At 62.7% G+C, this 23,998-nt stretch overlaps 7 protein-coding genes across 10 annotated transcripts in view; 4 read left to right on the top strand and 3 right to left on the bottom strand.

The window, feature by feature from the left end:
- Positions 1–532: 532 nt before the first annotated feature.
- METTL27 (methyltransferase like 27) lies at positions 533–2,294 on the top strand. The gene is given in 5 exon segments (XM_071765025.1): positions 533–646; positions 732–796; positions 798–1,033; positions 1,102–1,191; positions 1,604–2,294. Coding segments are annotated over 5 exon segments (774 nt in total). The 3' UTR covers positions 1,873–2,294.
- A 909-nt stretch (positions 2,295–3,203) lies between these two features.
- On the bottom strand, positions 3,204–11,076 carry LOC139806022 (claudin-4-like). 2 transcript variants are annotated; one of them, XM_071765097.1, is made up of 2 exons: positions 10,974–11,076; positions 3,204–4,055 (listed from the first exon to the last, which is right to left on the bottom strand). In XM_071765097.1, exon 2 carries the CDS (start codon positions 4,044–4,046, stop codon positions 3,402–3,404), a length of 645 nt encoding a protein of 214 aa, XP_071621198.1. In that variant the 5' UTR covers positions 4,047–4,055; positions 10,974–11,076; the 3' UTR covers positions 3,204–3,401. The 2 variants fall into 2 exon arrangements, with proteins under 2 accessions (XP_071621198.1, XP_071621196.1); XM_071765095.1 differs by lacking the exon at positions 10,974–11,076 and adding an exon at positions 5,818–6,173.
- On the bottom strand, positions 6,788–10,390 carry LOC139806023 (claudin-4-like). Its single transcript, XM_071765098.1, has one exon. The coding sequence runs from the start codon at positions 7,628–7,630 to the stop codon at positions 6,788–6,790; it is 843 nt and encodes a 280-aa protein (XP_071621199.1). The 5' UTR covers positions 7,631–10,390.
- Positions 11,077–13,953: 2,877 nt separating the features above from the next.
- On the top strand, positions 13,954–15,059 carry CLDN3 (claudin 3). Its single transcript, XM_071765019.1, has one exon. The coding sequence runs from the start codon at positions 14,083–14,085 to the stop codon at positions 14,725–14,727; it is 645 nt and encodes a 214-aa protein (XP_071621120.1). The 5' UTR covers positions 13,954–14,082; the 3' UTR covers positions 14,728–15,059.
- A 381-nt stretch (positions 15,060–15,440) lies between these two features.
- Positions 15,441–18,313, top strand: ABHD11 (abhydrolase domain containing 11). Its single transcript, XM_071765020.1, has 6 exons — positions 15,441–15,949; positions 16,125–16,260; positions 16,337–16,510; positions 16,885–17,055; positions 17,305–17,486; positions 17,783–18,313. Exons 1-6 carry the CDS (start codon positions 15,846–15,848, stop codon positions 17,919–17,921), a joined length of 906 nt encoding a protein of 301 aa, XP_071621121.1. The 5' UTR covers positions 15,441–15,845; the 3' UTR covers positions 17,922–18,313.
- Positions 18,314–18,455: 142 nt separating this feature from the next.
- Positions 18,456–22,495, bottom strand: LOC139806277 (inactive caspase-12-like). Its single transcript, XM_071765690.1, is given in 6 exon segments — positions 18,456–18,801; positions 19,136–19,178; positions 20,096–20,274; positions 20,277–20,324; positions 20,871–20,959; positions 22,066–22,495. Coding segments are annotated over 6 exon segments (627 nt in total). The 5' UTR covers positions 22,241–22,495; the 3' UTR covers positions 18,456–18,708.
- Positions 22,496–23,001: 506 nt separating this feature from the next.
- Positions 23,002–23,998, top strand: part of MTMR4 (myotubularin related protein 4) — a 55,840-nt gene continuing 54,843 nt past the window's right edge. Inside the window, exon 1 of one of the 3 annotated variants that reach the window (XM_071765657.1) lies at positions 23,002–23,089. The gene's annotated coding sequence lies outside the window, so the exon portion shown is untranslated. Of the gene's footprint in view, positions 23,158–23,998 lie in introns of all 3 variants that reach the window. The other 2 variants (XM_071765660.1, XM_071765659.1) reach the window with 2 other exon arrangements.

The raw sequence follows: 23,998 nt of genomic DNA, 5'->3' as shown, positions 1-23,998 counted from the left end.
GTGTTCTGCTGGTGGTGGAAAAACCTTGTCACCACCCACTCATCTCTGGGTGTTGGGTCTGAACAGCAGAAGATGCAGGTTTGGAGGTGACCTCCCTGGGACACTTGTCACCCCCCCCCCGGTGAACTTGTCACCCCCCCAAGGAACTACATGTCACCGTGCCTGAACACTTGGTCACCTCTTGGACCACTTGGCGTTGATCCCCCTCAAGGTGTTTGGTGTCACCCACCCAACACACTCGATCACCCCCCTGGGACACTTGCGGCCACCCCCCGGTGCACTCGGACACCCGGTTCTGGGCCGCTCGCTGCTCCCCCCCTGCCCGCCGAACGTGGTCGCGCCCCGATCGCCCCTCCCGCTAACGGGGGCGGGGGCAGAAGGGGGGGCGTGGCCTGGCGGGGGCGGACCAATGGAGCGCCGGGCCACGAGAGAGGAGCCAATGGAGCGCGGGAGGCGGGGCCAGCAGTGCTGAGGGGCGGGGCCAGCCGTGGCCGTGCCGATGGCGCCGGGGGGGGGGGTGCGGGTGTTGGCGATGCGGGTGCTGGCGGTGCGGGTGTTGGTGGTGCGGGTGTGGGCGGTGCATGGGGGTGCGGAGCTGTCGGATCTGCTGCTAGTGTGTGATGGTTGGGCCGCCTGCTACGAGCAGGTACCGGACCTGGGGAAGCCGGGAGCACCGGGACCGTTCCGTTCCATTCCGTTCCGTTCGGTTCCGCCGCTGACCCGCTCCGCAGAATGCGGCGGCACTGGAGTATCGGGCACCGCACTTGGCCGCCGCCTCGGTTGCCTCCGCCTTCCCGGGCGTGGCTGCTCCACGTAGTCTGTGGCACCGGGGAGGTACCGGGGGCGGAGGAGGGGGGACTCTCCCGGCAGGGCGGAGAGGTGACGGTACCGTCCATCCGTCTGTCCCCGCAGCTCCAACGCCGCGGCTTCCGCTGCCTGCACGGTGTGGACGGCAGCCCGGGGATGCTGGAGCGGGCGCGGAGCACCGGGCTCTACCGGGAGCTGCGGCAGTGCCCCTGCCCGCAGGTAGCGGGCCGGCACCGGGGACGTGGGGACTGCCCCGCGGGGACCCTCCCCGTGACACCATGCGTGTCCCCGCAGAGCACTGCGATGCCGTGACCGTGGGTGGGGCCCGGGGCGAGGGGCAGGTGCCTGTCACAGCCTTGCCGGAGCTGCTGCGGGTCACAGCCCGGGTGAGAGGGACACCGCTGTCCCCTGCCCCGCCGGTCCCCAAAGCGGCCAGACAGGGACACCGAGTCCCGGCGGCTGTGGGTTCCCTGCTAGGCGCTGGCCCGTGGCACATCTGGGGTGAGACCGTGTCCCTGCTGCCAGGCATAGTCAGGGACCTGCAGTGGCATCCCAGGCCCTGGCAGGGGTCAGGCAGGGGAAGGCAGCAGGAGGTGACCGTGGCACTCCCGAGCCATGGCAGCCTGTGCTCAGGCCTGTCCCCTGCCCGCTGGCCCCCTGCCCTGCCTGTCCCCTGCCCAGTGGCCTGCCAGCTGGCTCCTGGCAGGGTGTCACTGCCTCTCTTTGCTTCCTCCTTCCCGAGGGAATGCCATCCCCAGCGGGAGACACCACTGGTGTCACCTGTCCCCTCTCCTTACAGGAGGTTCCCTCTGCCTGACCAGCCAGACCAACCCGTCCAGCCTGCGGTACCGGGCAGAGCTGGAGGCAGCGCTGGGGAGGCAGGGAGCCTGGCATTGGGTGCTGGCCCAGGAGGTGGAGCACTGGGAAAAGGCCACCTCCGAGGAGGAGAGCACCCAGGGCACCGGCAACATCTCCGGGATGCTTTGCATCCATGGGAAATGCCCCGTGCCCGCCCTCCAGCAGGGCTCAGGGGGTCGGGGTGTGGGTGTGGTGTGTACCTTTTAGTAAACATCCCTGTTGCTTTCCCCAGTTCCTCCCCCGCGAGGTCTGGGCCTTGGGGACCTTGACACCTCCTCGGCATGGGGTGGGTCTCCTGGTTTCACCACCATTAACTCTGACATTCAGTTTCTGTCCCTCACACCTGAGCCCTTGCTGTGACATCTCACAGACCCACCTGGCTATTCAGTGCCATTTCCTGTCCAGGATGTCTTCTCCCTATCATGCCCACCTCTCAACCCATCATGGTCAAAATCTAGATCATCCTCCCCACCCCACACCCCCGTGGTCTTTACCTGGGGACTGTTGGAGATGGGTCCCCATCACCATGTCCTGTGGTCCCCCATTCACATCCTCCCCAGGAGTGAGCTCTGCACCCTGAGGTGTAGGAGACCTCCCCAGCCAAACCAGGAGCAGCTGTGCCAGCACAACATCCAGCTGAAGAAGCTTTCCAAGCACCACATTAGCCTTTCACCCTGCAATCCCTGCTTAACTCTTATTTTCCTACAGCTTTGTAGTTAAAGGTCTGGGTGGGAAATGGAGCTGGGAAGGAATTTAGGAACTGGTGGCTTCTCTCCACCCAGAAAGCCACCTGGCATTGCTGGCCCAGCCTGTTCACCAAGTTTCTTGCTATGCTGCCTCCACACCCCCTCCTCCCCTGCTCCCATGGGAAGTCTTTTACCCAAATCTCTTGCTGGGATATTTCCTTTTTTCCTTTTCTCTTCCTATAGACCTGTTCCTACTCGCCCCATTCCCGTGGCCCTGTGGAATTAGTTACTTCCTTCCCTGATAAGAGTCAGTGGCTGTATCTGATCCTGTTCCCCCACCTCAGGCATCCCACGTCTCCCACTCACGCTCCCCATGGCTCTTGTCACCCTCCAACGTTGCCACCCAGGTCCCGGGGTCTCTGCACCCATGGGAGTTTCCTGCTTCCCTTTCACCCCGTTTGTCCCCAGTACAGGGTAGCTGTGGTGTCATGGCTGTCCCCTGTACTTGGCTGTTGAATAAACCCCCTGTCCCCACTGCCTGCCTTCTGTGCATGGCTTCCAGAGCAGTGGGGCAGCAGATCCACTGGGGTGGGCAGGGAAGGGCAACCAGGAGCTGGGGAGAGGGGTCTTGGCCTTTCTCTGGTGTATCCTCGTAGTCCCTGGGGGCTCAAAGGACCCAGCTCTGGGAGCCTGGTGTCCCCCCTCATGCCCCTCTTGACTCCCAACCCCATCTCCCTGCCACTGCATCCTTGTAGGGATGTGAGCACATGCCAGGAGCTGGGGCTGTGACACCCATGGGACACTTCACCATCCCCCCTGCTCCACGCAGCTTTGAAATGAGCCCAGGCAGCCTTGGTGGCACCAAGATGTTTATCATGCATTGTGAGTGCAGCCCCTGTGCCAGGGACAGGCAGGTGGGAGGCCCATGCCAGGGGAGCAGCTAGCATGGGGACAGGCAGGAGGAGGCAATATGTGGGCAGGGGGACAGCACGTGTAAGCAGGAGGGGGACAATGGGACTCTCCTTGGAGCTGGCATCCAGGCACGGTGGCTCACACATAGTCTTGCATGGGGTAGCCCATCGAGCTGCAGGTTTTCACTGCTCTGTACTTCTTGGGGTAAGGGTCCTGCTGGGATGGGGGTCCTGAGCAGCACAGGATGCCCCCACCAAAAAGCTGGAGGGCACTGGAGGCCCAGCCAATGTAGAGGGCAGCCCCCAGCTCTCTCTTGAGGGCCTCGGGCACCATGGGGTTGTAGAAGTTGCTGACGATGCTGTTAGCAGACCAGGAGACGGGGATGAGCAGCATGATGCTGGCCAGGACGAAGATGACACCTGCCACGATGGAGATCCTGGTCTTGGTGCCCTTGTCGTCCACACAACGGGTGCAGTCTGCACCCAAGAGGGCAGTGAGGAAGGCGAAGGCAGCGACGAAGATGGAAGTGACCACCAAGGCACGAGCCACTTGCAAGTCAGAGGTGAGCTCCAGCAGGGAGTCGTAGGCCTTGCACTGCATCTGCCCCGTGCTTTCGTACACACAGTTCATCCACAGCCCTTCCCAAAAGACCTGAGCCACCACGATGTTGGAGCCGATGAAGGCTGTCACCTTCCACATGGGCAGTGCACAGGTGAGGATGGAGCCCAGCCAGCCCAGTATGGCCAGCATCAGCCCACCCAGCTGCATTGTCATCATGGCCATGGACAGCACCTGCAGGGACAGGGCACAGAGTCACAGCCACAACCCAGAGTCAGGGGGCTTCGTGCTGGTGTGTCCCATGCCCCACCTGGGTGGGAACAGCTTCAGACCAGCATGGGGACACAGTGGCACGCAGCAGTGCTGCAGGATGGCACGGGGACACGTGTGGCACTGAGCACCCAAGCCCCAAGGTTGCCCCTGCAACATCGCTGTGGCACAGGGCTGTCCTCCCCCATTGCCCACCCAGCTGGGCCATGTGCATGGTGAGGCAGGGGATGGCTTTTGGGGAGCACAACAAGAGGATTGTGGTGCCCAGCACAGCGTGTTCTAAAGTGCAGACAACCCTTGGTCCCCCCGTGAACTGCCATGGCAACCCCTCACCCACCCCCACCCCCACCTGATGCTGTAGCCTCCCTGCCCTCCTCAGCCACGGGTGCTGGGGGCTCGGGCAAGCAAGGCAGCTCCTGCCATCCCTGCAGCACCCATTCCAGGGCAGGCTTGGTTTGCCCTCTCAGCCATACTGCAGCACCCTTTGGACCCAGGATTTCCTCTCTAGGGTGCTGGAAATGAGTCAGAGCTCAGCTCTGCCTCCACCACGCTGTGGTGCTCAGCAATTTCAGTGATACCCACTCCACTTTTGCACCAGGAACAGCACTGACGAGGGCAAACCCCCAACAAGGGGCTGGGAGCCTGGGGTCACCACAGGCATCACCCCTGTAAGCCCTGGATAAGAGGGGTGGCTGGTACAGGGGGACACACTGATGACTCCACACATGGTTGCCATGGCCCAAATTGCTGCTTAGCCCCACAAGGAGCAGAGCCCCCACGCTGCCAGGTGTCAGAGTGCACCCGTGGGTTCTGGCACCCGTGGGTTCTGGCACCCATGCTTGGCACCTGGGACCAGCTGAGTTTTTATGAGCCCTGAGTGGCAGTATCTGCTGTGCCCGGCACACCCTGTGGCACGCAGGAGGTTTCACCATGGTTTCTCTGGTCCTGGTTTCAGTTTCTCCAGCAACTTCTGCCCTGTGGTGTCCCTGCTCCTTCCCGTTTCACCCATCACATCCCAGTGGATGTCTGGTGCTGGGGCTTCGCCTCCCTGGTCCATGAAAGTATCTTTGGCTCAAACATGAAGTCCTTCTCCCAGAGAAAGAGAGACCAGCCTCCTGGGAGCTCAGAGGGGGTAGGACAGTGGGAAGCCATCCTGGCCAAGCACCCTTCCTGCCCAGCAGGACAAGAGCCAGCAAAAACAGAGCACACAACAGCCCACAGCAGGGACAGGTGGTTCCCTCCGTGTTCTGGCAGGGATGCTCACCACAGCATTGCACTCACCAGCCTGGCCACCAGCCCCACGGGGCCACACAAGCCCTTTCCACCATTACCATTCCCAGTAAAAGGATGGAGGAGCTGGGAGTCCGGAAGGCTCCTGATTCAGGTGAGGCATCCAGACCCTGTCAGTCACCAGGCAGCCAGTACCACCCACCATCCCTGCACACCCCGAGCTGTGAGGGAAGGACAACTCGGGGTGTGCAGGGAAGGACGTTCCCAAGCGGGTGTAGCACCGGCTGCGCCCCAGCACATCTTGCCTTGCCGGAAACAAGATAGGCAAAACACCCAGCGCTGCCCACGCCGGCCCCAGGGTGCTCCCAGCAGGGGCTGCTGGTGGCCCCAAGGCCAGCGTGCCCCGACCCGCCCTCGCCACCGCCCGGCGCTTTCTGCCTGCTCGGGTGGGACAGGCGTGGGGCAGCCCAGCTGGGACGCAGCTGCCACCACTCACCTCTGCCACCCCCTCGGGGAGCCGGGGTGGCCCGGGGAGGGGAGCGATGTCTGATGCTGGGATAGACGTCGGGGTACGGCCGGGGTCACGGGGGCTCCAGAGAACAGACCTGAGGATCTCCGGGGGGGGAGGAAGGGGGGGCTGCGGCACAGGAGCACCGGGCTGTCCATCTCCCACCCGAGACGGGTGTTGGGGATGGTAAAGAACAGCAAAGCACAGCGGGGCAGAGCAGCGGCCGTTTAATGTGGGAAGGACGGGGCACCCCGCCTGCCCCAGCCCGAGCACCACCCCACTCGGGGGATGCAGGGAGGGGGAGGAGGGGGCTGGGCACATCCCCTTTCCGGGGCTACCCCGGTCCCATGCGGGACACAGCCCCACTCCACTCCCACCCCCCAGACCGGCCGCTGCGCCCTCATTCCCAGGCTAACGAAGCCCCTGCCCCGGAGAGACCCTGCCGGGGTTTGCAGAGTTGGTTCTTCCCCCTGACCGTGTGGGACAGGTTTAGTGTCCCCACCGGCACCGATGCCCACCCCGGGAGGGAGGGGGTTACCCAGCGAGAGCCCAGTGCCACCCGCGGGAAGGGCCCCCGGGAGCTGCATCACCGCACAGCACAGCCCGATACCAGCAGCCAGGAAATACCCCAGGAAAGCTCAGGTGTTTTGGCAGAGAAGATGCTGCACTGGGCGCTACGGGGGAGCGGACCCCTGCCGGAGGGGAGGTTGGGGGAGGGAGGCAGCCAGGACAGGATCTCCCTGTTCCCTGTCTCAACCGAGATTAAAGAACCAGCTTCAATCCCACGGTGAACAAAGGCAGCTCTGTCTGCTCTCTCTCGCACGTCCACAGCCTTCCCTGCCCTGGCTCCCCGCCAGCTCCCAGCCCAGCCAGGGGGGGTCTGTGGGCCAGGGGCGCCCCGGGAGGTCCCGGCTCCATCGGGCGGCTGGGAGGGGAGTTGAGGCAGGAACAGCGGCTCCTAGACGTAGTTGCTGTCTGGCAGTGAGCGAGCAGCCGTGAACTTGGCAGCGTAGGGCTTCTCAGCCCGGGGTGGGCAGGTGCAGCAGAGGATCCCCCCCCCAAGCAGCAGGAGAGCAGAGGCCACCCAGCCCACGTAGAGGGATGACCCCAGGTCCCGCTTCTGGGAGTTGGTGACCAGTGGGTTGTAGAAATCCTGGATGATGGTGTTGGCCGACCAAGAGATGGGGATGAGGATGAGGGTGCCGGCGACGATGAAGATGATGCCAGAGAGGATCATGACCTTGGCTTTGGCGGTGTCGTCCTCCACACAGTTGGTGCACTTGCCGCCAGTGACAGCAAGCAGGGTGCCCAGGACGGCCAAGACGATGGCCACTACCACCATGGCACGGGCGGCTTGCAGGTCCTGCGGCAGGGCCAGCACGGAGTCGTAGACCTTGCACTGCATCTGCCCCGTGCTCTGCACCACGCAGTTCATCCACAGCCCTTCCCAGATGATCTGGGCCACCACGATGTTGTTGCCGATGAAGGCCGTCTCCCGCCACATGGGCAACGCACAGCAGAGGATGGAGGCCAGCCAGCCGATGACAGAGAGGGCAATGCCCAGCACCTGCAGCCCCATGGAGGCCATTGCCCGCTGCCAGCACCCCTGCCCACCTCCCGCAGAGCAGTGCTGTCCCACGGGGCCATGGCAGGCATTATATGCCCTCGCTGAGGGAGGAGCGCTGCCGCAGCCGCCGTCCTGCCGCCTGCACCGGACAGAGGGGTAAAACCAGTTTCCCGGGATTCCTCCACTTGCGTTTCTCCCTGCAGCAATGACACTTAATATCCTGGCTGCTCCCATGGAGAACTCTCAGCGGACTGGGATCAGACCACCCAGGTGCAGGAGTGCATCCCTCTGGAGCAGCTTGGAGATGTCAAGGGCAGCCGCTGGGCTGAAGGGGAAGAGCTGTGGTCCAGGAATCAGTGTGCCTGCCATCACTGCCAGCACCTCTTGCTCCAACACCCATATGGGGATCCTCTTTGCCTTTGTACCTCAGTTTCCCTCCCCCAGCTTGTGGGGCATCTGCTCCTGTGGCATTAGAACTTCTGTCCCCCTGCAGTCCTGTGGCAGAGAAGATGCAGGCTGTCCCTGCTTTGCTGCTGGGCTCCATGCCCGGCAGGACACAAGCAGCTCTTGTTTGTTTCTTGGCATCCATGCCAGCAATTCCCAGCCCTTCATCAGGCCTGGGGCAGGAGGTGTCACCACCCAGACCCACAAACCGGTTGGAGTGGCTGCTGGCTCACTATGAAGGAGAGACAGCACTGCCCAGGGCAAGGGGGGGGGCATCCCCAAAACCCACCCTACCTTGTTCTCTGCTGCTGAGCTGGCATTTGCATGGAAGCCCTCGGTCCCAGCCCTGCCAGCATCCCACTGCACTGCCTTGTGCTACCTTGGTGGGTTGGCAGCAAAGGTGGCCTTTAGTGCCCCAGTGCCACCAGTGGCCCAATGGGGACCAGGTTGCCAGGCACAGGCAGGACAGCAGGGCCAGCAGTGCCACGTAGAGCTGCCAGCATTTTGCCACAGCTGGCTGTACCCACTGGCCAGGCTGTGCTGATGCCAGTGCCAGTGCCAATACCAGTGCCAATGCTTAGGGCACTGCCCAACCTCTCCTTCATGACTCCATGAGCCCCTCTGCACACACCCCCTCCCTAATCTCTCTAAAGCCCCTCTAGCATCCACGCGGGCTCATTACAAGACCAGACAGATGACAAAGACGGACAGATGGACATTGCACTATTTCACCACCTGACCTTAATCCCAGGCCTCTGGAAAGATAAGAGGGTCTGAGATTATCTTAGTTTCCCTGAGCACTGGGGTTACTGATACGATCCAACAACTTGTGCTAATTGTTTGGTGTGGAGGGCTCTAGAGCTGCCACTGCTCACACTGGGATGTCTCCAGGTATCCTGTCCTAACACTGCCATGAGCCAGGCAGCCTATGGTGCCATGAAGATGCCAACAGCACCTGGTCTGGGGATGCTTGTGCCTGGCATGGCAGGAACAGGCAGGGCAGAGCCCAGGCACCTGAGAATTCAGGTCTTGCTGCAGACCCTGACCCAGGGGGATGAGACAGGATCCCGACTGTTAGGCACCTGACCCTGCTGGGTTGGGTCATTTGTCTGTGCCTGCATTGCTCACATACCAGCGTGCCTACCCTGGGCCTGAGCCTTGTGGTCAAGGGCTCCCTTTAATCTGTGGGGCTCCAGAGCATCCCTGCAGGTGCCGGACTCTGCCGGAGGCTGAGCATGGCTCTCACCTCTCAGCTGGCTGCTGTAACCACGGAATTGTTTGAGGTTGGATAGAGGCATGTGCCCACGTGTGTGCACCTTGAACGGGCTGTGTCCCTGCAGGCGTGTGGGGACTTGCCTTTGGGCTGGGGACAAATAGCAAGATGCAGACAGGAACTCCTCCACGCACAGAGCATCAGACGCCTGAGCTGCTCACAGTCCCCCTGGGAGCCAGAGCAGGCGCCAGCACAGCCCTCCGACAGCCGATTACTGTAATTAAAGCCAGAACATGGCATATATTCAAACTGGTGGCTGCCACTCCGAAACAGCCCCTGTGCCCTTCCCCACGTCTCCCAGTGACACACTTGTCTGGCCAGCACAGCCAGCCCTGTGTCCCCGGCACTGCCAGCCAGCAGGAGAGAGGGACAGAAGGACAGAGGCTCAGCCAGGAGTGGACGAGCAGCCACTGACAGAACCCTGCCTCCAACTTGTGCTGAACATGAGGATGCTCAACATTCACCAACTGGGGCTGTCACCACATGGATACCATCCTCACAGCCCCTTCCCAGCTGCCCATGCCTGGATCATCCTGCAGGACCTCAGCCCTGGCTTCATCTCAGTGCCACGTGCAAGGGGACATAGCGCAGGAACATGCTGTGATGGGACCACAGCCCACCTGCTCAGCAGGGACCTCCTGCATGCCGAAACTGAGTGTTCATCCCAAGCCTTTGCCACCCAGCACCTGCCCCTGCACCCAGCCAGGTGTGGGAGCCCTGCCCCAAGTCCATCAGGAGTTGCAGGATAGGTCCATCCAGCCCCTGCTGGGAGGGTCAGAGAGGTAAGTAAGTAGTCCAGGTCCCAGTGCATTGGTCACCAGCCCTTTGTGGCTCAAGAAACACTCTCCACCAGTCATCCCTCCTTCACTGGGCTGGGGACATGCTGCAGCCTCATGGCTGGGCAGTGAGGCCACCCCTGGGCAGGGAAGTGGCATGAAACCCAGTGTCACTGTGATGCCAGACACTGCTGGAGGAGGCCATGCCACCCTGGCCTTGCTCAGGGCAGAGGACACCACACAGGGAGAGAGTTTGGGGACATTCCCAGTGGGGACATGGGTGACATTCCCACCTCTCACACACACCCAACTGCACACGAGCTCACTGCCCCAGCTACCTCGAGGTCCCAAAGAGTTGCCAGTGAGACGTGATCCACCAGGATCTCCAGCTTCACATCCAACACACCAAGGCAGGGCCACCAGCTCTCTCCCACTCAGCCAGCACAGAGCTGGACAGCCGGGGATTTGTTATTGACAGGCTGGAGAATGAATATTCCCAAAAAAAGTCCTTGCCCAACAAACCCACCCCACGCTCCCACCCCCGTCCCTCTGTCCGACTGGCTCAAATATGCAGAGTCAGGTTGTTCCCTGCTGTGGGAAAGCAAAGTCTTATCGGCTGGGCAGGAGAGGAGCCAGGTGCTGGGAGCTGCAGGGTCCCCGGGGGCGGGGATGCAGCAGGCAGGCAGCGAGGGCTGCTGCAAGAAATGGGACCTTTGGCCTGAAGGCACTCTGAAAATAGAAGTGCTGCCTAAATTGCTAAGAAAAAAGTGACTCTGAACGGGGAAAATATGCCCGAGGTGGCTGTCAGAGGGATGGGGGAGCTGATGGCCACGGCTCAGGAAGGGGTGTGAGATGGGGGGGTCCTGGTGAGTGATGCACAGGGGAAGTGAGATGCTGCGAAAGCCCTGGGATGGGGAAGCCCGGGGCACGCTGAGATTTTGGGCACCCTGGCATCCCCCAGGCGAGCTGCCAGCCCCTTTGCCAGGTCCCTTCAGCCCGTGGCCCCCGCCGCCCCCTGCTCCCCGGGCAGCCCCGTCCCACCCGCCGCGGACAGAGCTGCCATTGATGCTCGGAGCTGCCTCACCTGCTCCCCGCCGCCGCCGAAGGGGCTTCAACAATGGGCTGCCTGTGTGCCCTGGCCGGGGCAGAGCCAGCAGCCCCGCGCCTGAAATATAAGCAGCCGAGGCAGCATTTACTGTCCCTGCCCAGGTCCCCCGGGGTAAACGTGCCGTCACTGCCGAGGCCGCAGGGGAGAGGGAACACCCCAAACTCTGATGGGCACACGTGAGTGGGACGCGGCCCCGCGGCTCCCGGGGAGGTTTCTGCTGTCACCTCCTGCTCCCCCCCAGGGCACTGGGTACGTGGGGGGGACAGGAGGATGCTCGTGGTGTGTGTTCCCCCCGCCTCCAAGTGCAGGTGTTCTCACCACAGCTCGGGACGCCAAACCAGAGATGCTCTCATGACATTTGGGTCTGACCTTTGTTTCAGGGTCACCACATCACGAGGGGAGGGTGGTGGGGTGGTGGCAAACCTGTCCCCACGTCACTGGTGGATCCGTGTGGCCACTCCACCTTGTTCCCATCCCAGGGAACTTGCCATGGGGGATGCTCCCCATCTCTTCCCAGCTGCAAAGAGGGAGTAGAAGGGCTTCACTGGGGCAGGAGGACAGGGCAGCAGGCAAGATGGGGATACTTCCAGAACCCCTGAGGGATGCTGGCCCTATTCTGCAGCTTTCGGTGAACACCAGCAAGCTGATTTGCTTGCCACAAGAATGCATCGTGCAGCACACAATGGCAGCCAGCACCCCGAAACACCAGTGATTGCCCCTTCCTCAGCCATGAGTCAGGCAGCAGCTGCTGCCCCAGGCTGGCACAGTGCTGCACACAGCCTGTACTTTGGACAATTTGGGATGACAAAGTGGGGACATGGTATGTGGGGCTCTGATTGCAGGGTTGGGGGCTGTGGTGATTTGCCTGACAAGTCTCACCCCATTGCTGACCCAGTAGGCTCGACCCCAGGGGTATCCTGCTGCCCTATACCCCTGATGGAAATATCCTAATCTTCTCCCTCACAGACCTGCCTGGGGTATCCCCACTGCCCCACAGCCCTGCCTGCTGTGTTCCCCGTCCCACACCCTGCAGGAGATTTCCCCCGTGCCCTACACGTGTACCTGTGGTGTCCCCCTGCCCTGCCCACAGCCCACACACACCACCCCACAGCCCTGCCCCTTCAGCCACGGGTGTCTTGGCAGCCGTGGGTGCATGTGTGTGCACCGGTACTGCCATCAAGTGCCTGTTTGCCTCGTCTGTGTGTCTGTTTGTCTGTCTGAGCGTGTCGGGGTGTCTCTGCCAGCAGAGGGGGTGTGAGTTTACGTGTCTGTGCACCTGCACCCCGGGGTGCTGGCACAGCCCTCCCTGAGCTGTGTGCTGCCAGCACCACTGCCTGCAGACCTGCAGGGCTCTGGCCCAGCCCAGACCCACTATCACCTGCCAGCAGCACTGGCATTCCAATTACCCCAAGGTGTCCCCAAGGCCCAGGACCCCAGTTACCCCTCAGTGACAAGGGCACAAGGCCCTGGGATGCTGCATGGCCCCCTCAGCAGCACAAACCAGGTCACCCTGGGTACCCCCACAGCCACCAACCCTGGGCAGATGTGAGAGGCTCAGAGTGCCCTCGGTGGGGTGACTGGGGGTGCAGTGGGGTGACAGAAGCTCACCTGGCCAGACACAGGGTATTTTGGGGATGCCGTGTGTTGGCAGAGGCTAGCCTGGCTAGCATGTCACAGGGTGGCAGAGGTCAGACACAGGGTGCTGCAAGGGGCTGGAGGCCAACACAGATGGGAATGATGTGCTGGGTGTGTCACGGGGTGACACGAGCAGCCAGATTTGGGGTGTTGGGGTGTTGTGCTGTGTCAGGGGCTGACACCACTGGCAAAGTGGTGCAGGGCAGCAGAAGTTGACCTAGCCAGGTACAAGCTTGCAGAGTGCTAGGAGGGATCTGAAACCCTTCTATGGGTTGTTGGGGTGCTGTGGGGGTACAGTCGGGCAGCCACAGGGCTCCCCCCTCACAGCCCTCGGGTGCTCTCCAGCGCTCCCCTCTGCAGCACCAGCTGAGAGCATCCCACTGTGCTCTTGAGTAGTTAATGAGTTGTAGGGGAGATTTTGCTGCAGGCAGGGAACAGGCAGGATTAAGCCTGCATCTGGCTGGGGGCTGGGGGCTGGAAGTGATGGCACAACCTCTGGCATGTGAGGCTGGGGGGACAGTTGATAAGGGACATACACACACCCTACAGCCATGGGGCTGCTGCTGCCAGGTCTGAGCGTGGCTGTGGGCAGATTGCCTTCACCTGCTTTGTTTCTTTTGTTTTTGTTTTTTTCCCTTCACTGACTGCTCACTCAGGTAGACAGGGTGACACTGCTAGGGTAGTTACGTGCATTATCTGCTTCCTTCAAGGCCGAAATATTTCAGCAGGATGAGTAAAGATATTTATCATCCGGTCAGGGGATTTCTGCTGGCGCTCCCTGCCCGGCAGGGAGGGAGCAGGAAGGGCAAGGCAAGGGAGCCCCCCAGCCTGATCCCCTCCTTCCTGCTCCCACCCAGCCAGGCAGGGAGCACCCACGGGTCCCTTGGGATGGTGGTTCTGAAGCAATGAGCATCACATCATGGCAAAGGGGTTGTACTTTGCACGGTGATGCAAAGGTGCCCGGCTGCTCACCGAAACCCAGTGAAACGTGAGTGCTGATAAGACGCTCCAGACATAAACCAAACCCTGACCCCCTGGCACCTCTAGGGCAGGAATGGTGAGGCTGAGGGACTTCCAGGTCCTCATCAGGGTTCGGTGGGTCTTAGTGAGATGCTGGCTTTGCTTCCTGGTACCCATCATCCCTAAACGAAGGGGATGGCTGCGGCAGGTGGCCTCTCTCCCCCCTCACGCCCTTCTCTGGCAACCGGCGCCATCTCTGCAAACAAAGGGGAGGGTGTGGGACGTGGGTGACGGAGGAGAGGAGCGTCCAGCAGCGAAACCCCACCCCGGGCGGGCGCTGGAGCTGGCCCCGCCAGCCCTTATAAGCGCAGGTGCACCCAGGTGTAAGCTGATCCCCCAAGGGCTGCAAGCGGTGAAGGGTGACGGCAACAGCTTCGGTCCGTGGGTTCTTCTCCGCCATTGCCTGGAGCACGGCAGCAGAGCGGCCACCATGTCGATGGGGTTGGAGATCGGCGGGGTGGCCTTGTCGGTGCTGGGTTGGTTGTGCAGCATTATCTGTTGCGCGTTGCCCATGTGGAGGGTGACGGCCTTCATCGGCAACAACATCGTGACGGCCCAGATCATCTGGGAAGGGCTGTGGATGAACTGCGTGGTGCAGAGCACGGGGCAGATGCAGTGCAAGGTCTACGACTCCATGCTGGCCCTGCCGCAGGACCTGCAAGCCGCCCGTGCCCTCCTGGTGGTAGCCATCGTCTTGGCCGTCCTGGGCTTAATGGTGGCCATCGTGGGCGCCCAGTGCACCCGCTGCGTGGAGGATGAGAGCACCAAGGCCAAGATCACCATCGTCTCTGGCGTCATCTTCCTCCTCTCTGGCGTTATGAACCTCATCCCCGTCTCCTGGTCGGCCAACACCATCATCCGGGATTTCTACAACCCACTGGTGATCGACGCGCAGAAGCGGGAGCTGGGCACCTCGCTCTACGTGGGCTGGGCGGCCTCTGCCCTCCTGATGCTGGGGGGGGCCCTGCTCTGCTGCTCCTGCCCCCCCAAAGATGACAGGTACCCCACGGGAAAGGTGGCCTACTCCGCCCCGCGCTCCGCCGTCACCAGCTACGACAAGAGGAACTATGTCTGAGCCCTCCGGGTCCCCCCGGTATCCCCCACAAACCCCCACCCTGTCCCGGGACCCTCGTCACCCTCCACGGGGCTGGGACAGGCGGCAGCGGGGGGGCTGGGGGGCAGAAGGGGGAGACGGGACCGGCCGCGGGGTCAGGGCCGGGCTGTGTAAATAGAGACGGTTTCGGTTAAGCACGAGGCGGTTTCGGATCGTCGGGAGAAGCGGCGGCTGGCGGGACGGGACAGTGCCGCCCTCCCCTCCCCCCCCGGTCACCGGCCGGGCACCGTCTGTCCCTGTTACGCGTGGTCTGTACCGGTTACATTTGTCAATAAACGTGTCCTGTTTTGGTAGCCCGAGTATCCTTGGAGGGGGGGGCAGAATCCCAGCGGGTGCGAAGAGGGGTGGCCGGGGCTGCAGCCCCCCAGGAGCCCCCCCGTGTACGCACTTTGGGGACAGGGTTCCCCGCAGCAGCCCCGCCTCACCCCGCCGGGGTCTCTCCCGTTAGGGGAGAGGTGGCCGGAGCCGGCGGGCAGGAGGCGGCACCGCTCCCGGCCCGCCGGGTCCAAAGTCCGGCTGCGGCGAGGGGAGCCCGGGGCGCTCCCCCTGGCCCCGGAGCAGAAGCTGGGGCGAGGCCGCCCGGCGGAACCGCTCCCCGGCCCAGCCCCCGCCTGCCGCCATGCTCCAGCGGGCAGGGACAAAGGGGACGGAGGCTCCGCAGGGGCAGGGACGGATCCTGCGCTGCCCGCGGGGCGCAGCGGCTCCCCGGCTGCCGCAGCCTGCCCGGGGGCTGCCCGCCCCGGCCGGGGAAGCGCTGCCCGGGGAGGTGCTGCTGGCCCCGCCGCCGGGCAGCCCGTCTGCCCGCTCGCATTCCCAGCCTCCCCGCCCCGCTCCCGCTAGCAGCGATAAGGATCGGCGGGGCCGTGGCAGGGCGGTGCCGCCCGGCTGGGCCCGACGGGACCGACCCGGCACCGGGGAGGGCGGGGAGGGGCGGGCAGCCACCGGTGTCACCTTGTCCCCGCCCGCACCGCCGCGCCGCCCTCCCGCCGCCAGGGGGCGCCTGCGGAGAGGGAAGGGGGGGGCCACCCACGTGCGCTACGTCACTGCCCGCCGCCCCCGCCGCCCCCGCCGCCGCCATCATGCTCCGCCGGCTGATCCGCTGCCCCGGCCCTGGCCCCGGCCCCGCCCCGGCGCGTTGGCTGCGCCCCGGTTCGCTGCCCGCCAGCGCCCGCTCCGTGGTGACGTAAGGGCCCGGCCACAGGGGGGAGGGAGGGGTACGAGAGAGGGGAACGAGGGTCCCGAGAGGAAGGGCTGGATCCGAACCTCAGCTCCCCCGCGGGGGGGGGCGGGGCTTCCCCTTGGCCCCGCCCCCGGGCCTTGGCCCCGCCCCCAGCCCCCAACCCGTTCTCTCCTCGCAGCGCGGTGCCGCTGGCCCATGCAGAGTTTGGGTCCGACCGGGACCGGCCGCCCCTGGTGCTGCTCCACGGGCTCTTCGGTAACCGTGGTAACTTCCAGACGGTGGCCAAGGCGCTGGTGCAGCGCGGCGCGGGCAAGGTGAGGCACCGGAGAGGCGCGGGAGGGACTGGCGGTACCGCGGGCGGGGGCTGACCCGGTGCCCCGGCCCAGGCAGGTGCTGACGCTGGATGCCCGGAATCACGGCAGCAGCCCCCACAGCCCGCTGATGACCTACGAAGCCATGAGCCTGGACGTGCAGCAGCTCCTGAGCCGCCTGGGCATCACCAAGTGCATCCTGCTGGGACACAGCATGGGGGGCAAGACGGCCATGACGCTGGCCCTGCAGCAGGTGGGCAGGAGCAAGGCTGCTGGGGCTGGTGGGAGCAAACCTCGGGGGTCTGTGGGGATGGGGTGGCACCTGTAGGAGCTGGTCACCTGTGCTGACATTGCCCATAGTCCCCCAGAGGATGAATCTTCTCCATCAGGGTCAGGAGTACTGCCCTGCTCTAGGGGCAGAAGTCTCTGTCTGGCAGCCCTGTCCTTCCACACTGATTCCAAGGCAGCTTGGAGGTCTCCCATGCCCAGGCACAGGGTAACAGGAACTTGAGGAAGGGCATGTGGAGCCTTTAGTGAGGCAGGAGGAAGCTTGGAGTCTCCAGCAGAGCCCTGTGCCCAGTCCCACTGGTCTTGGCTGGCATCTATCTGCCCTGCTCGTGTCCCCAGCCAGGCCTGGTGGAGCGCCTCATCTCTGTGGACATCAGTCCTGCCATAACCACACCTGTCTCGGAGTTCTCTGCCTACATCTCTGCCATGAAGTCAGTGAAGATCCCAGATGGTGTCTCACGGTCTGCAGCTCGCCAGATGGCTGATGATCAGCTGCGGCCAGTGGTCCAGGTAGGAAATCCCCCCCTCTTTGGGGTTTGCACTCCCAGCCTGTCCCTAGCACCCAAGGGTCATGGTCCCAAGAGGACTCTTTTCACCCCTGCTCACTCCCGGGTGTCATGGGCAGCTGGGGGCATCTCATGAGGGCTGCAGGATGGGGATGTGACAGCATTCAAGATGGTCAGAACCAGATGGAGGGGAGGACAGAGGGTATTAGGGCATCTTGTATGATTTTTATGGCACCTTTCCTTCCTCTGGCAGCATCCAGAGCTGAGGCAGTTCCTCCTCACCAACCTGGTGGAGGTGGAGGGTCGCTGCGTCTGGAGGGTGAACCTGGAGGCCATTTCCCACCACTTGTCAGATATCATGAACTTCCCTGTCTTCCACAAGCCGTATCCTGGCCCTGCACTCTTCTTGGGAGGATCCAGCTCCCGCTATATCAGGTGGGACTGGAAAGAAGCTGTTCCAAGTCCGTGGTTTGGCCCCTTGTGCTCTTTTGCAGCTCTCCTGGGTGGGAGGAAGCCCTCACCATGGGGAAGGTCCTGAAGCTCCGTGCCTCCAGCAGCTGGTGACATCAGAAGGCTGGAGAGCAAGGGAGAACCTTGGGACAACCCCAGCCTTTCCCAGCAGGGAAGGGGAGTTGGTCAGACCTGGGATCTCCCTCTACCTGGGGAGGGTGAGGGAAGACACCTGGATGGGCCTCTGACCATGCTGACTCTGGTGTTCCCTTGTCCTGCAGCTCCCAAGACTACCCCGAGATCCAACGCCTCTTCCCCAGGGCAGATGTCCAGTACATCGAGGGTGCAGGCCACATAGTCCATCAGGATAAATTTGAGGAATTCATCACTGCTGTTGTAAAATTCCTGGCACTGCCCTAGCCCTGGGGACCAGGGTTTTTGTAAGAACCACATGGGACCTGAGGAGCTCCAAGCACAGGCCTCTGGGATTTGAGGAAGGGCTCAGCCTGGACTGGCTGGCTCCTGTGGAGCCTGATCCTGTCTGTATGGCCTTCTCCCACCCCTGGGACTCCTGGAGCTGAGCACAGAGGGACCTCCACCCAGCTAAGCTCTCCCACCACCTCGCAGTGGTGGTGGCAGGAATGTGGGGTGGTACCAGCCCAGGACACTGCCTGTGGTGCTGGAGGCTCTCAGACACTCAGAGAGGCCAGGAGAGTCCTCTCTGCTTTCCTGCTGACTGATCACCTGGCTGCAGATCTGGCTCTGACTTTCTAGAACGTGCAATAAAGCTGAAGTTGTGCCAAGGTGGAAAATGGTTTGGATATGGCTGTGGAGGACAGGAAGGAGCTCACCTCCCTGCTACACGTAGCATCCCCAAGAAGCAATATCAGAGCATCTGCTGCCAGCCACAACCCCCACACACCCCTGGTGAGCTACCAGGCAGAGGAGCAATGCTGTCTGCTTTGAAAATCCCTTTATTGATGATGGGAAGAGGCAGAGAGGGGGTGGAAGTGGCTCAGGAGGTGACAGGTGAGCACCTGTCACGTTTGTTCTGTCCATGTATTGTTTTTTCACCTGTAGATTGAGGAGCCCAGGAGGGGTGGGGAAGTCTCCCTGCTCTTCCTCACAGGCTGGGTGCTGGATTTGGGGCACAGAGAGAAAGCTGCTGGAGAGGTGGAAGGAGGAGGGAATAGTAGTGGGCAGGAGATCAGTGGCCTGGGAAGAGGTAGAGCTTCTTGAACATTGTAGTCTGTTCTTGTGATGGTAACTGCCAAGGGAATTTACCAAATGAATACTGGACCTGGGATGAGAGAGACAGAGGGGAGGAATGAGAGGAGCACTGTTCCCAGCATGGGAAGGGTGCATGGAGTCAGGAGACACCTCCAGGGACATCCCCCAAGAACATGTCTGGTGGCACATGGGATGACACAGGCTGTGCCAAGACACTGGGCTCTTGCAAGCCCACCATGATCCCTCCAGAGGCCCAGCTAACTTCCCAGGCCAAACCAGAGCCCTTTTTGACAGAGTCTGCTCTGGAGGAGCCTGCCCTGGCCTGAGCTCTGCTCTGAGCAATATTTCTGGCTGTTATTTGGCTGCATCTGCCAACACACCTGTGGTTACCTACAAAGCCTTACCTGTTGGAAGAGCTCCTGTAGGTTGCTGTTATAGGTGTGGTTTCAGAACTCCCCTATCAGGTGCTGGATGAAAAGGGAGGCTGTGGATTGCTTTCTCCAGGAGACAGTATCTGGGGAAACAAACTGACAAATGGCATTTCACTGCTGTCCCTCACTGCTGCAATGATTAATGTTGAGTGCTGAAGCAGGACACTGGAGCACCTCTTCTGAGATCATTGCATTTGGCCTGTCCAGCCCACAGCACTGGACAAGGACAGGGCATCCCAGAGAAGACAGAAGGGATGAGAATACTTTCTTCAGGCCTCTCTGATCTCCCATGGTCCCAGATGGCCTGGAGCCATTTGACCTAGCAGACAATTTCCCCCAGCCAGCCACTGCAGTGAGATGAATCAGCTGGGCACAGAGTGGAGGCAGAGCTGGTGGGGGGGGCTGGAGCTGAGGCACGGGAAGGCAGCCAGGCAGGAGCACAAAGCTCTGGCCCTGGTGCTGCTAAGAGAGATCTGTGTGTTGCAGCCTTGTGCCCCGGAATCAGGGGACACTGCCTTCTCCACTGTGCTGGAGTGGTGCCCGAGTAGCCACTGGATGGAGGGCACACCCAGTGGCCTTCCCCAAGGGGGAGGAGCTGTGAAGGAGGAGACTCATGGCACCAGGAATGAGGGTCTTGTCACCCTCACCTGCCTTCAGGCAGGGCAACTATCTCCAGAAATGGCTTACCAGATGTGGAGGAACTTAAAAGTGGCAAAATCACTCTCCAGATGGACCTCATAGGTTGCATCATCTTCCAGCCCTGCAGAGCTGGTGTCAGCAGAGCTGGGATTGGTATAGCAGGCTCTGCAGAGTCCCTTATCTTCCCAGACCCTACTTTGGCAGCTATCAGTGATGGAGTGTTCCACCCCCTGTGCTTGGGGCTCCTGTGCTCTCCCTGGCTGGTTCACCCCATCTCCCAGTGAAGGGACTCACCCACAGCAGGACTGGATGGATAGTGACCACTTTGGGTCTGCCTGGCAGTGCTTGTTGTTGAATTTCTCATAGATGGTATTGAGGGCAAGGATGTTTGTGATCTTGCTTGTTCTCTTGGTCCCACAGAGCCCAGCCCCAACCCCCTGGGACATGAAGACCAGGAAGGTGCTGTCAGAGGTGTTAAGTGCTCTTTGAAATCTGCCAAATCCCTCATGACTGGAGCCATCCCCTACAAACCAGCAGAAGGAAGGAATGTTAGCCACCTGTGACCAGCTCTGTGGAGATCCAGTCACCAGCTGCCGTGGGTGACAGAGGTGTCTGAGTCCCTTGTCACCAGTGCACACACAGAGGGCAGCTGCCTTGGGCAGTTAAGTTGCAATGGACATGCACCACATAAACCCAGCCCTTCCAGCAGCTTCATCATCCCCTCCACATCTCCTTCAGCCCCATCCTGTGGTTTAGGTGCTCAGACTCAGCAGATGAGCCCTGTGGGTTCATGTCTCCCATGGAGATGGATGGGACAGATCTGTGGGAGCACAGGGAGGCCATGCTCAGTGGTGAGTGGGAGCAGGGGGCTTTTCTTGGAAGGCAGCTGACTGCAGAGGTTACACCGTGGGTGTAATAACCACATCCTCCTGTCCCTGGAGCATCTTCCTGTGTCTCCTGTCCTGCTCCTGAGTCAGTGAGGGACCCTGGCTCACCTCAGCCAGCCCCTGACCACTCCAGTGGGGTGGCCAGGCCACCCTTGAGCCCTCCCCTTGTCTCCTCACAGCACCTGATCTCCCTCTGTGTCCCTGATGTCCTGGTACTTGCTCTGGGAGCACTGCTGGATCCACTGGTGGCCCTGGATGCCAATGGGGAGCCCTGCAAGCAGAGAGCTCCACAGTTACAATGGGAAGAACTTGCAGCAAAAAGGGACTTTCACAGGGCACTGACAGGCAAGCAGAACTGGGCTCTGCCCCTTGGGAGCACGGGGATGGCCACCCCTGAGAGCCCTCTCATTGCTGCAGGGCATGGGACACGATGGGAGAGCAGTGACACCAGGGATTCCCAAGTGACCCTTCAGGCCTCAGATGCCTGCCAGGCCCAGGCCCTGCTCCAGCACCCACCAGGGGCTTCAAGAGCCCCAGCATGGCAGGGGGAAGACCACAGCCCCCTGTCTCACACAGCTCAGCAGCCAGGCCCAGCTGCACTCACAAGGTGCCATGGTGGCTCCTGAGGATCTGTCTGGCCTTGGGGCCCTTCAGGTGCACGCAGCCAGTAAGGTCGTGGGTCTTTCCAGTACACAGCACGTATCCTGCACCTCATCTGCTTCCTCAAGGCTCAGCACCCCTTGGGACAGGAGTTCAGCAGCAGCCAGGGATCAGGGGGTTGCTCACAAAGGCTGTCTGCACAAGCAGGAGTCAGTGCCTGGAGTCCCTGTGCCACGGCTCCTGCTGCCCCAGTAGCTGCTCTGGATGCTTCCTCCTCCCCAGTTGCCTCCCCTGGGTGCTGCCATCTTCCCTATTCTCCTCTCAGCTGTAAATCCCTTCTCCCACATCAACCCCGGGTGCTCTCCATCCTTCCCTGACCACCCACAGTGCTACTCTGTACATCACCCACCTCCCCCCATTCCTGCACCCCCAGAGCACATATTTCCAAGGAGCTGGGCAGTCAGCTCAAGGGTGCAGTCAGCTTCTCCCATGCTCCTGTCCCCAACCTGTGTGCTGCACTGTTCTCCGTGCTGGCCAGGGCAAGCAGGACCCTGTCCTACCACCAGCCCCCCGGGCATTGGGCCTGGGTGCTTGCATCCCCTGCAGCCACACCTGGATTTCCTCCCGGGGGTGCTCAGCCAAGACACTGGGGCACCATAAATCTATCTCACTGCTCCCCCTGCCCCCCAAACCAGCACCCATGGGGTGGGGAGGCTGGCAGCCCTCCTGCAGCTCTCCAAGCCAGACGTGGGGCAGCTCCCGTCCTCTGCCAGGCACCTGCATCTCCTCTTGTCCATCTCCAGACCTGTCTGGGGCTGAACTTGGCTCCTCTCTCCCTTGCACTGCCCTGTCCAGGTGCTGGCAGCTGCAGCCTCGTCCCCCCAGGGGTTCTCCATGCCGCAGGCACTGAAATGTAAAATCTGGACGGTAAGAAAGCCCCAGGCTGCCCCATAACTGTATTGGCAGGGCTGCTCAGCAGGGCAGGGTGCGTGTGGAGTGAGACCTATGGGGAAGCGGCAGAAGAAACGCCAGCAAGGGGAAAACCCAGGCTCAGGCCGTGGGGAATTGGGACATCCGTGTCCCTGCGAGGCAGCAGCCCGCAGCCGGCCATGGCGTGCTGCAGCCCCCAGAGGCTGAGCAGGGCGGGAAAACCGGGAGGCTTGAAGATCTTATTACCATGGGGAAGCCGCCCGCAGCCTCACCTCACCTCGCCTCGCCTCACCTCACCTCACCGCCCCTGTGATGAGACCCCGGCCCCTTCCAGCCCTGGCAGTGAGCGGGACGGGCTCCCTGCTGCCTGCCCCCGGCGGGTCGGGGCCGCCTCCTCGGCTTCCCCACAGCCGGTTTCCCAAGCAGGAGTGGCCGAGGGGGGCGGGCAGCGGGCGGAGCCGTGCGGGGACGGGGACGGGGACGGGGACGGGGACGGGGACGGGGACGGGGACGACACCACCCCCGCACCTACCCCTCCCGCTCCTTCCCCTCCCCTCCCCTCCCGCCCTTTCCTGGTGGGGTTTCAGCGGCCGCTGATTGGCTGCCGTGGGACGCGCTGTGATTTCTTATTGGACGTCGCTCCCCAGGTCCCGCCCCTCTCCTGGCCGCGCGCCGTCACGAGATAGGCTCGTGGGAGCGGAGCGGGGCGGGCCCCGGGGGCCGGTGGCGTTGGGCGGGGACGCGTTCTCGCCGCTGATTGGCCCAGAGTGCCGGCGGTGCCGCGCAGTGATTGGCTGCGCCCCGCGGGTCGGTGGGGGGGGTAGGGCGGGAGTCGCACGCGGCAGCGGCGGGAGAGGCGCGGCCGGAGCAGGTGAGACCCGCGGGGAGTCCGGGCGGCCCCGGGGCTCCTCCCGCCCGGGCGCCCTTCCTCCTCTCTCGGTGAGCGGGGCCCGCCAGGCCAGGCCGGCTGCCGGCCCGGTAGAGGCGGTGCTGAGGCGGTGGTGGCGGGCCCGCGGCCTGGCCCTGACGGGGCGGGCGGAGGCGGCGGGCCGGAAGCGGCGCGGCGTGTCCGGTGCCCGCGGAGGCGGCCCCGGGATGCGGCTGGGCTGAGGGGCCGGTCCGCCTTAAGGAGAGACGCGGGGCTCCCGCCAGATCGGGCCCGGGGCGGAGCAGCGTCCCCGCAACCGGCCCTTCCGCTCCGTTCCGCGGCTCTACCCGGTCCCCGCCCCCTCCGCACCGAGAGCGGCGGCAGCGGGCGGCCCCGCGCTGGGTGAGCCGGGCCCGCCTGCCCCCCGCGGCCGCGGGAGGAGAGTGCCCCGCGGGCCTTGGGCCAAGGGCCGTCCCGGGAGCCGCGGGGATCCCCCCGCTTGGCCACCGAGCGGCGGCAGCTGCCAAGGAGGAGTCCTCGGTAACCGGGAAGCGGTTGTCCTGCCCGGGACACCCCTGTCACCTGCCTGGCGGCTCCGAGGGGGTTGCCCGGTGTCCCCGAGCACGGTGCTGGGTTTTGGGGAGGTGCCTCAGCTGCTGGTTGGGGAGCAGCCACCGGGTGTTTCTGTGGGGGTTTGATGGGTTTGGAGATGGTGTAGGTTTGACGTTTATTAAAAAAAAAAAAAAAAAAGTGTTGAAAACAGAGGTTTCCCTAAAGCGTTCGGTGCCCTGCCTTTTCCAGATGAGCGGGGTGAGGGGGGACGAGCTCAGAATAATGTGTGGAAACCTGGGGGCTCCCAGGACATTGTGTTAACAACCTCATAACCATCCCTGGTCCTGCCACAGTGACCTG

This window comes from Heliangelus exortis, chromosome 21, assembly GCF_036169615.1.
Source record: "Heliangelus exortis chromosome 21, bHelExo1.hap1, whole genome shotgun sequence".
Lineage (NCBI taxonomy): Eukaryota > Metazoa > Chordata > Aves > Apodiformes > Trochilidae > Heliangelus > Heliangelus exortis.
The sequence above is the reverse complement of the archived record's forward strand: the minus strand, read 5'-3'. Positions and strand labels throughout refer to the sequence as shown.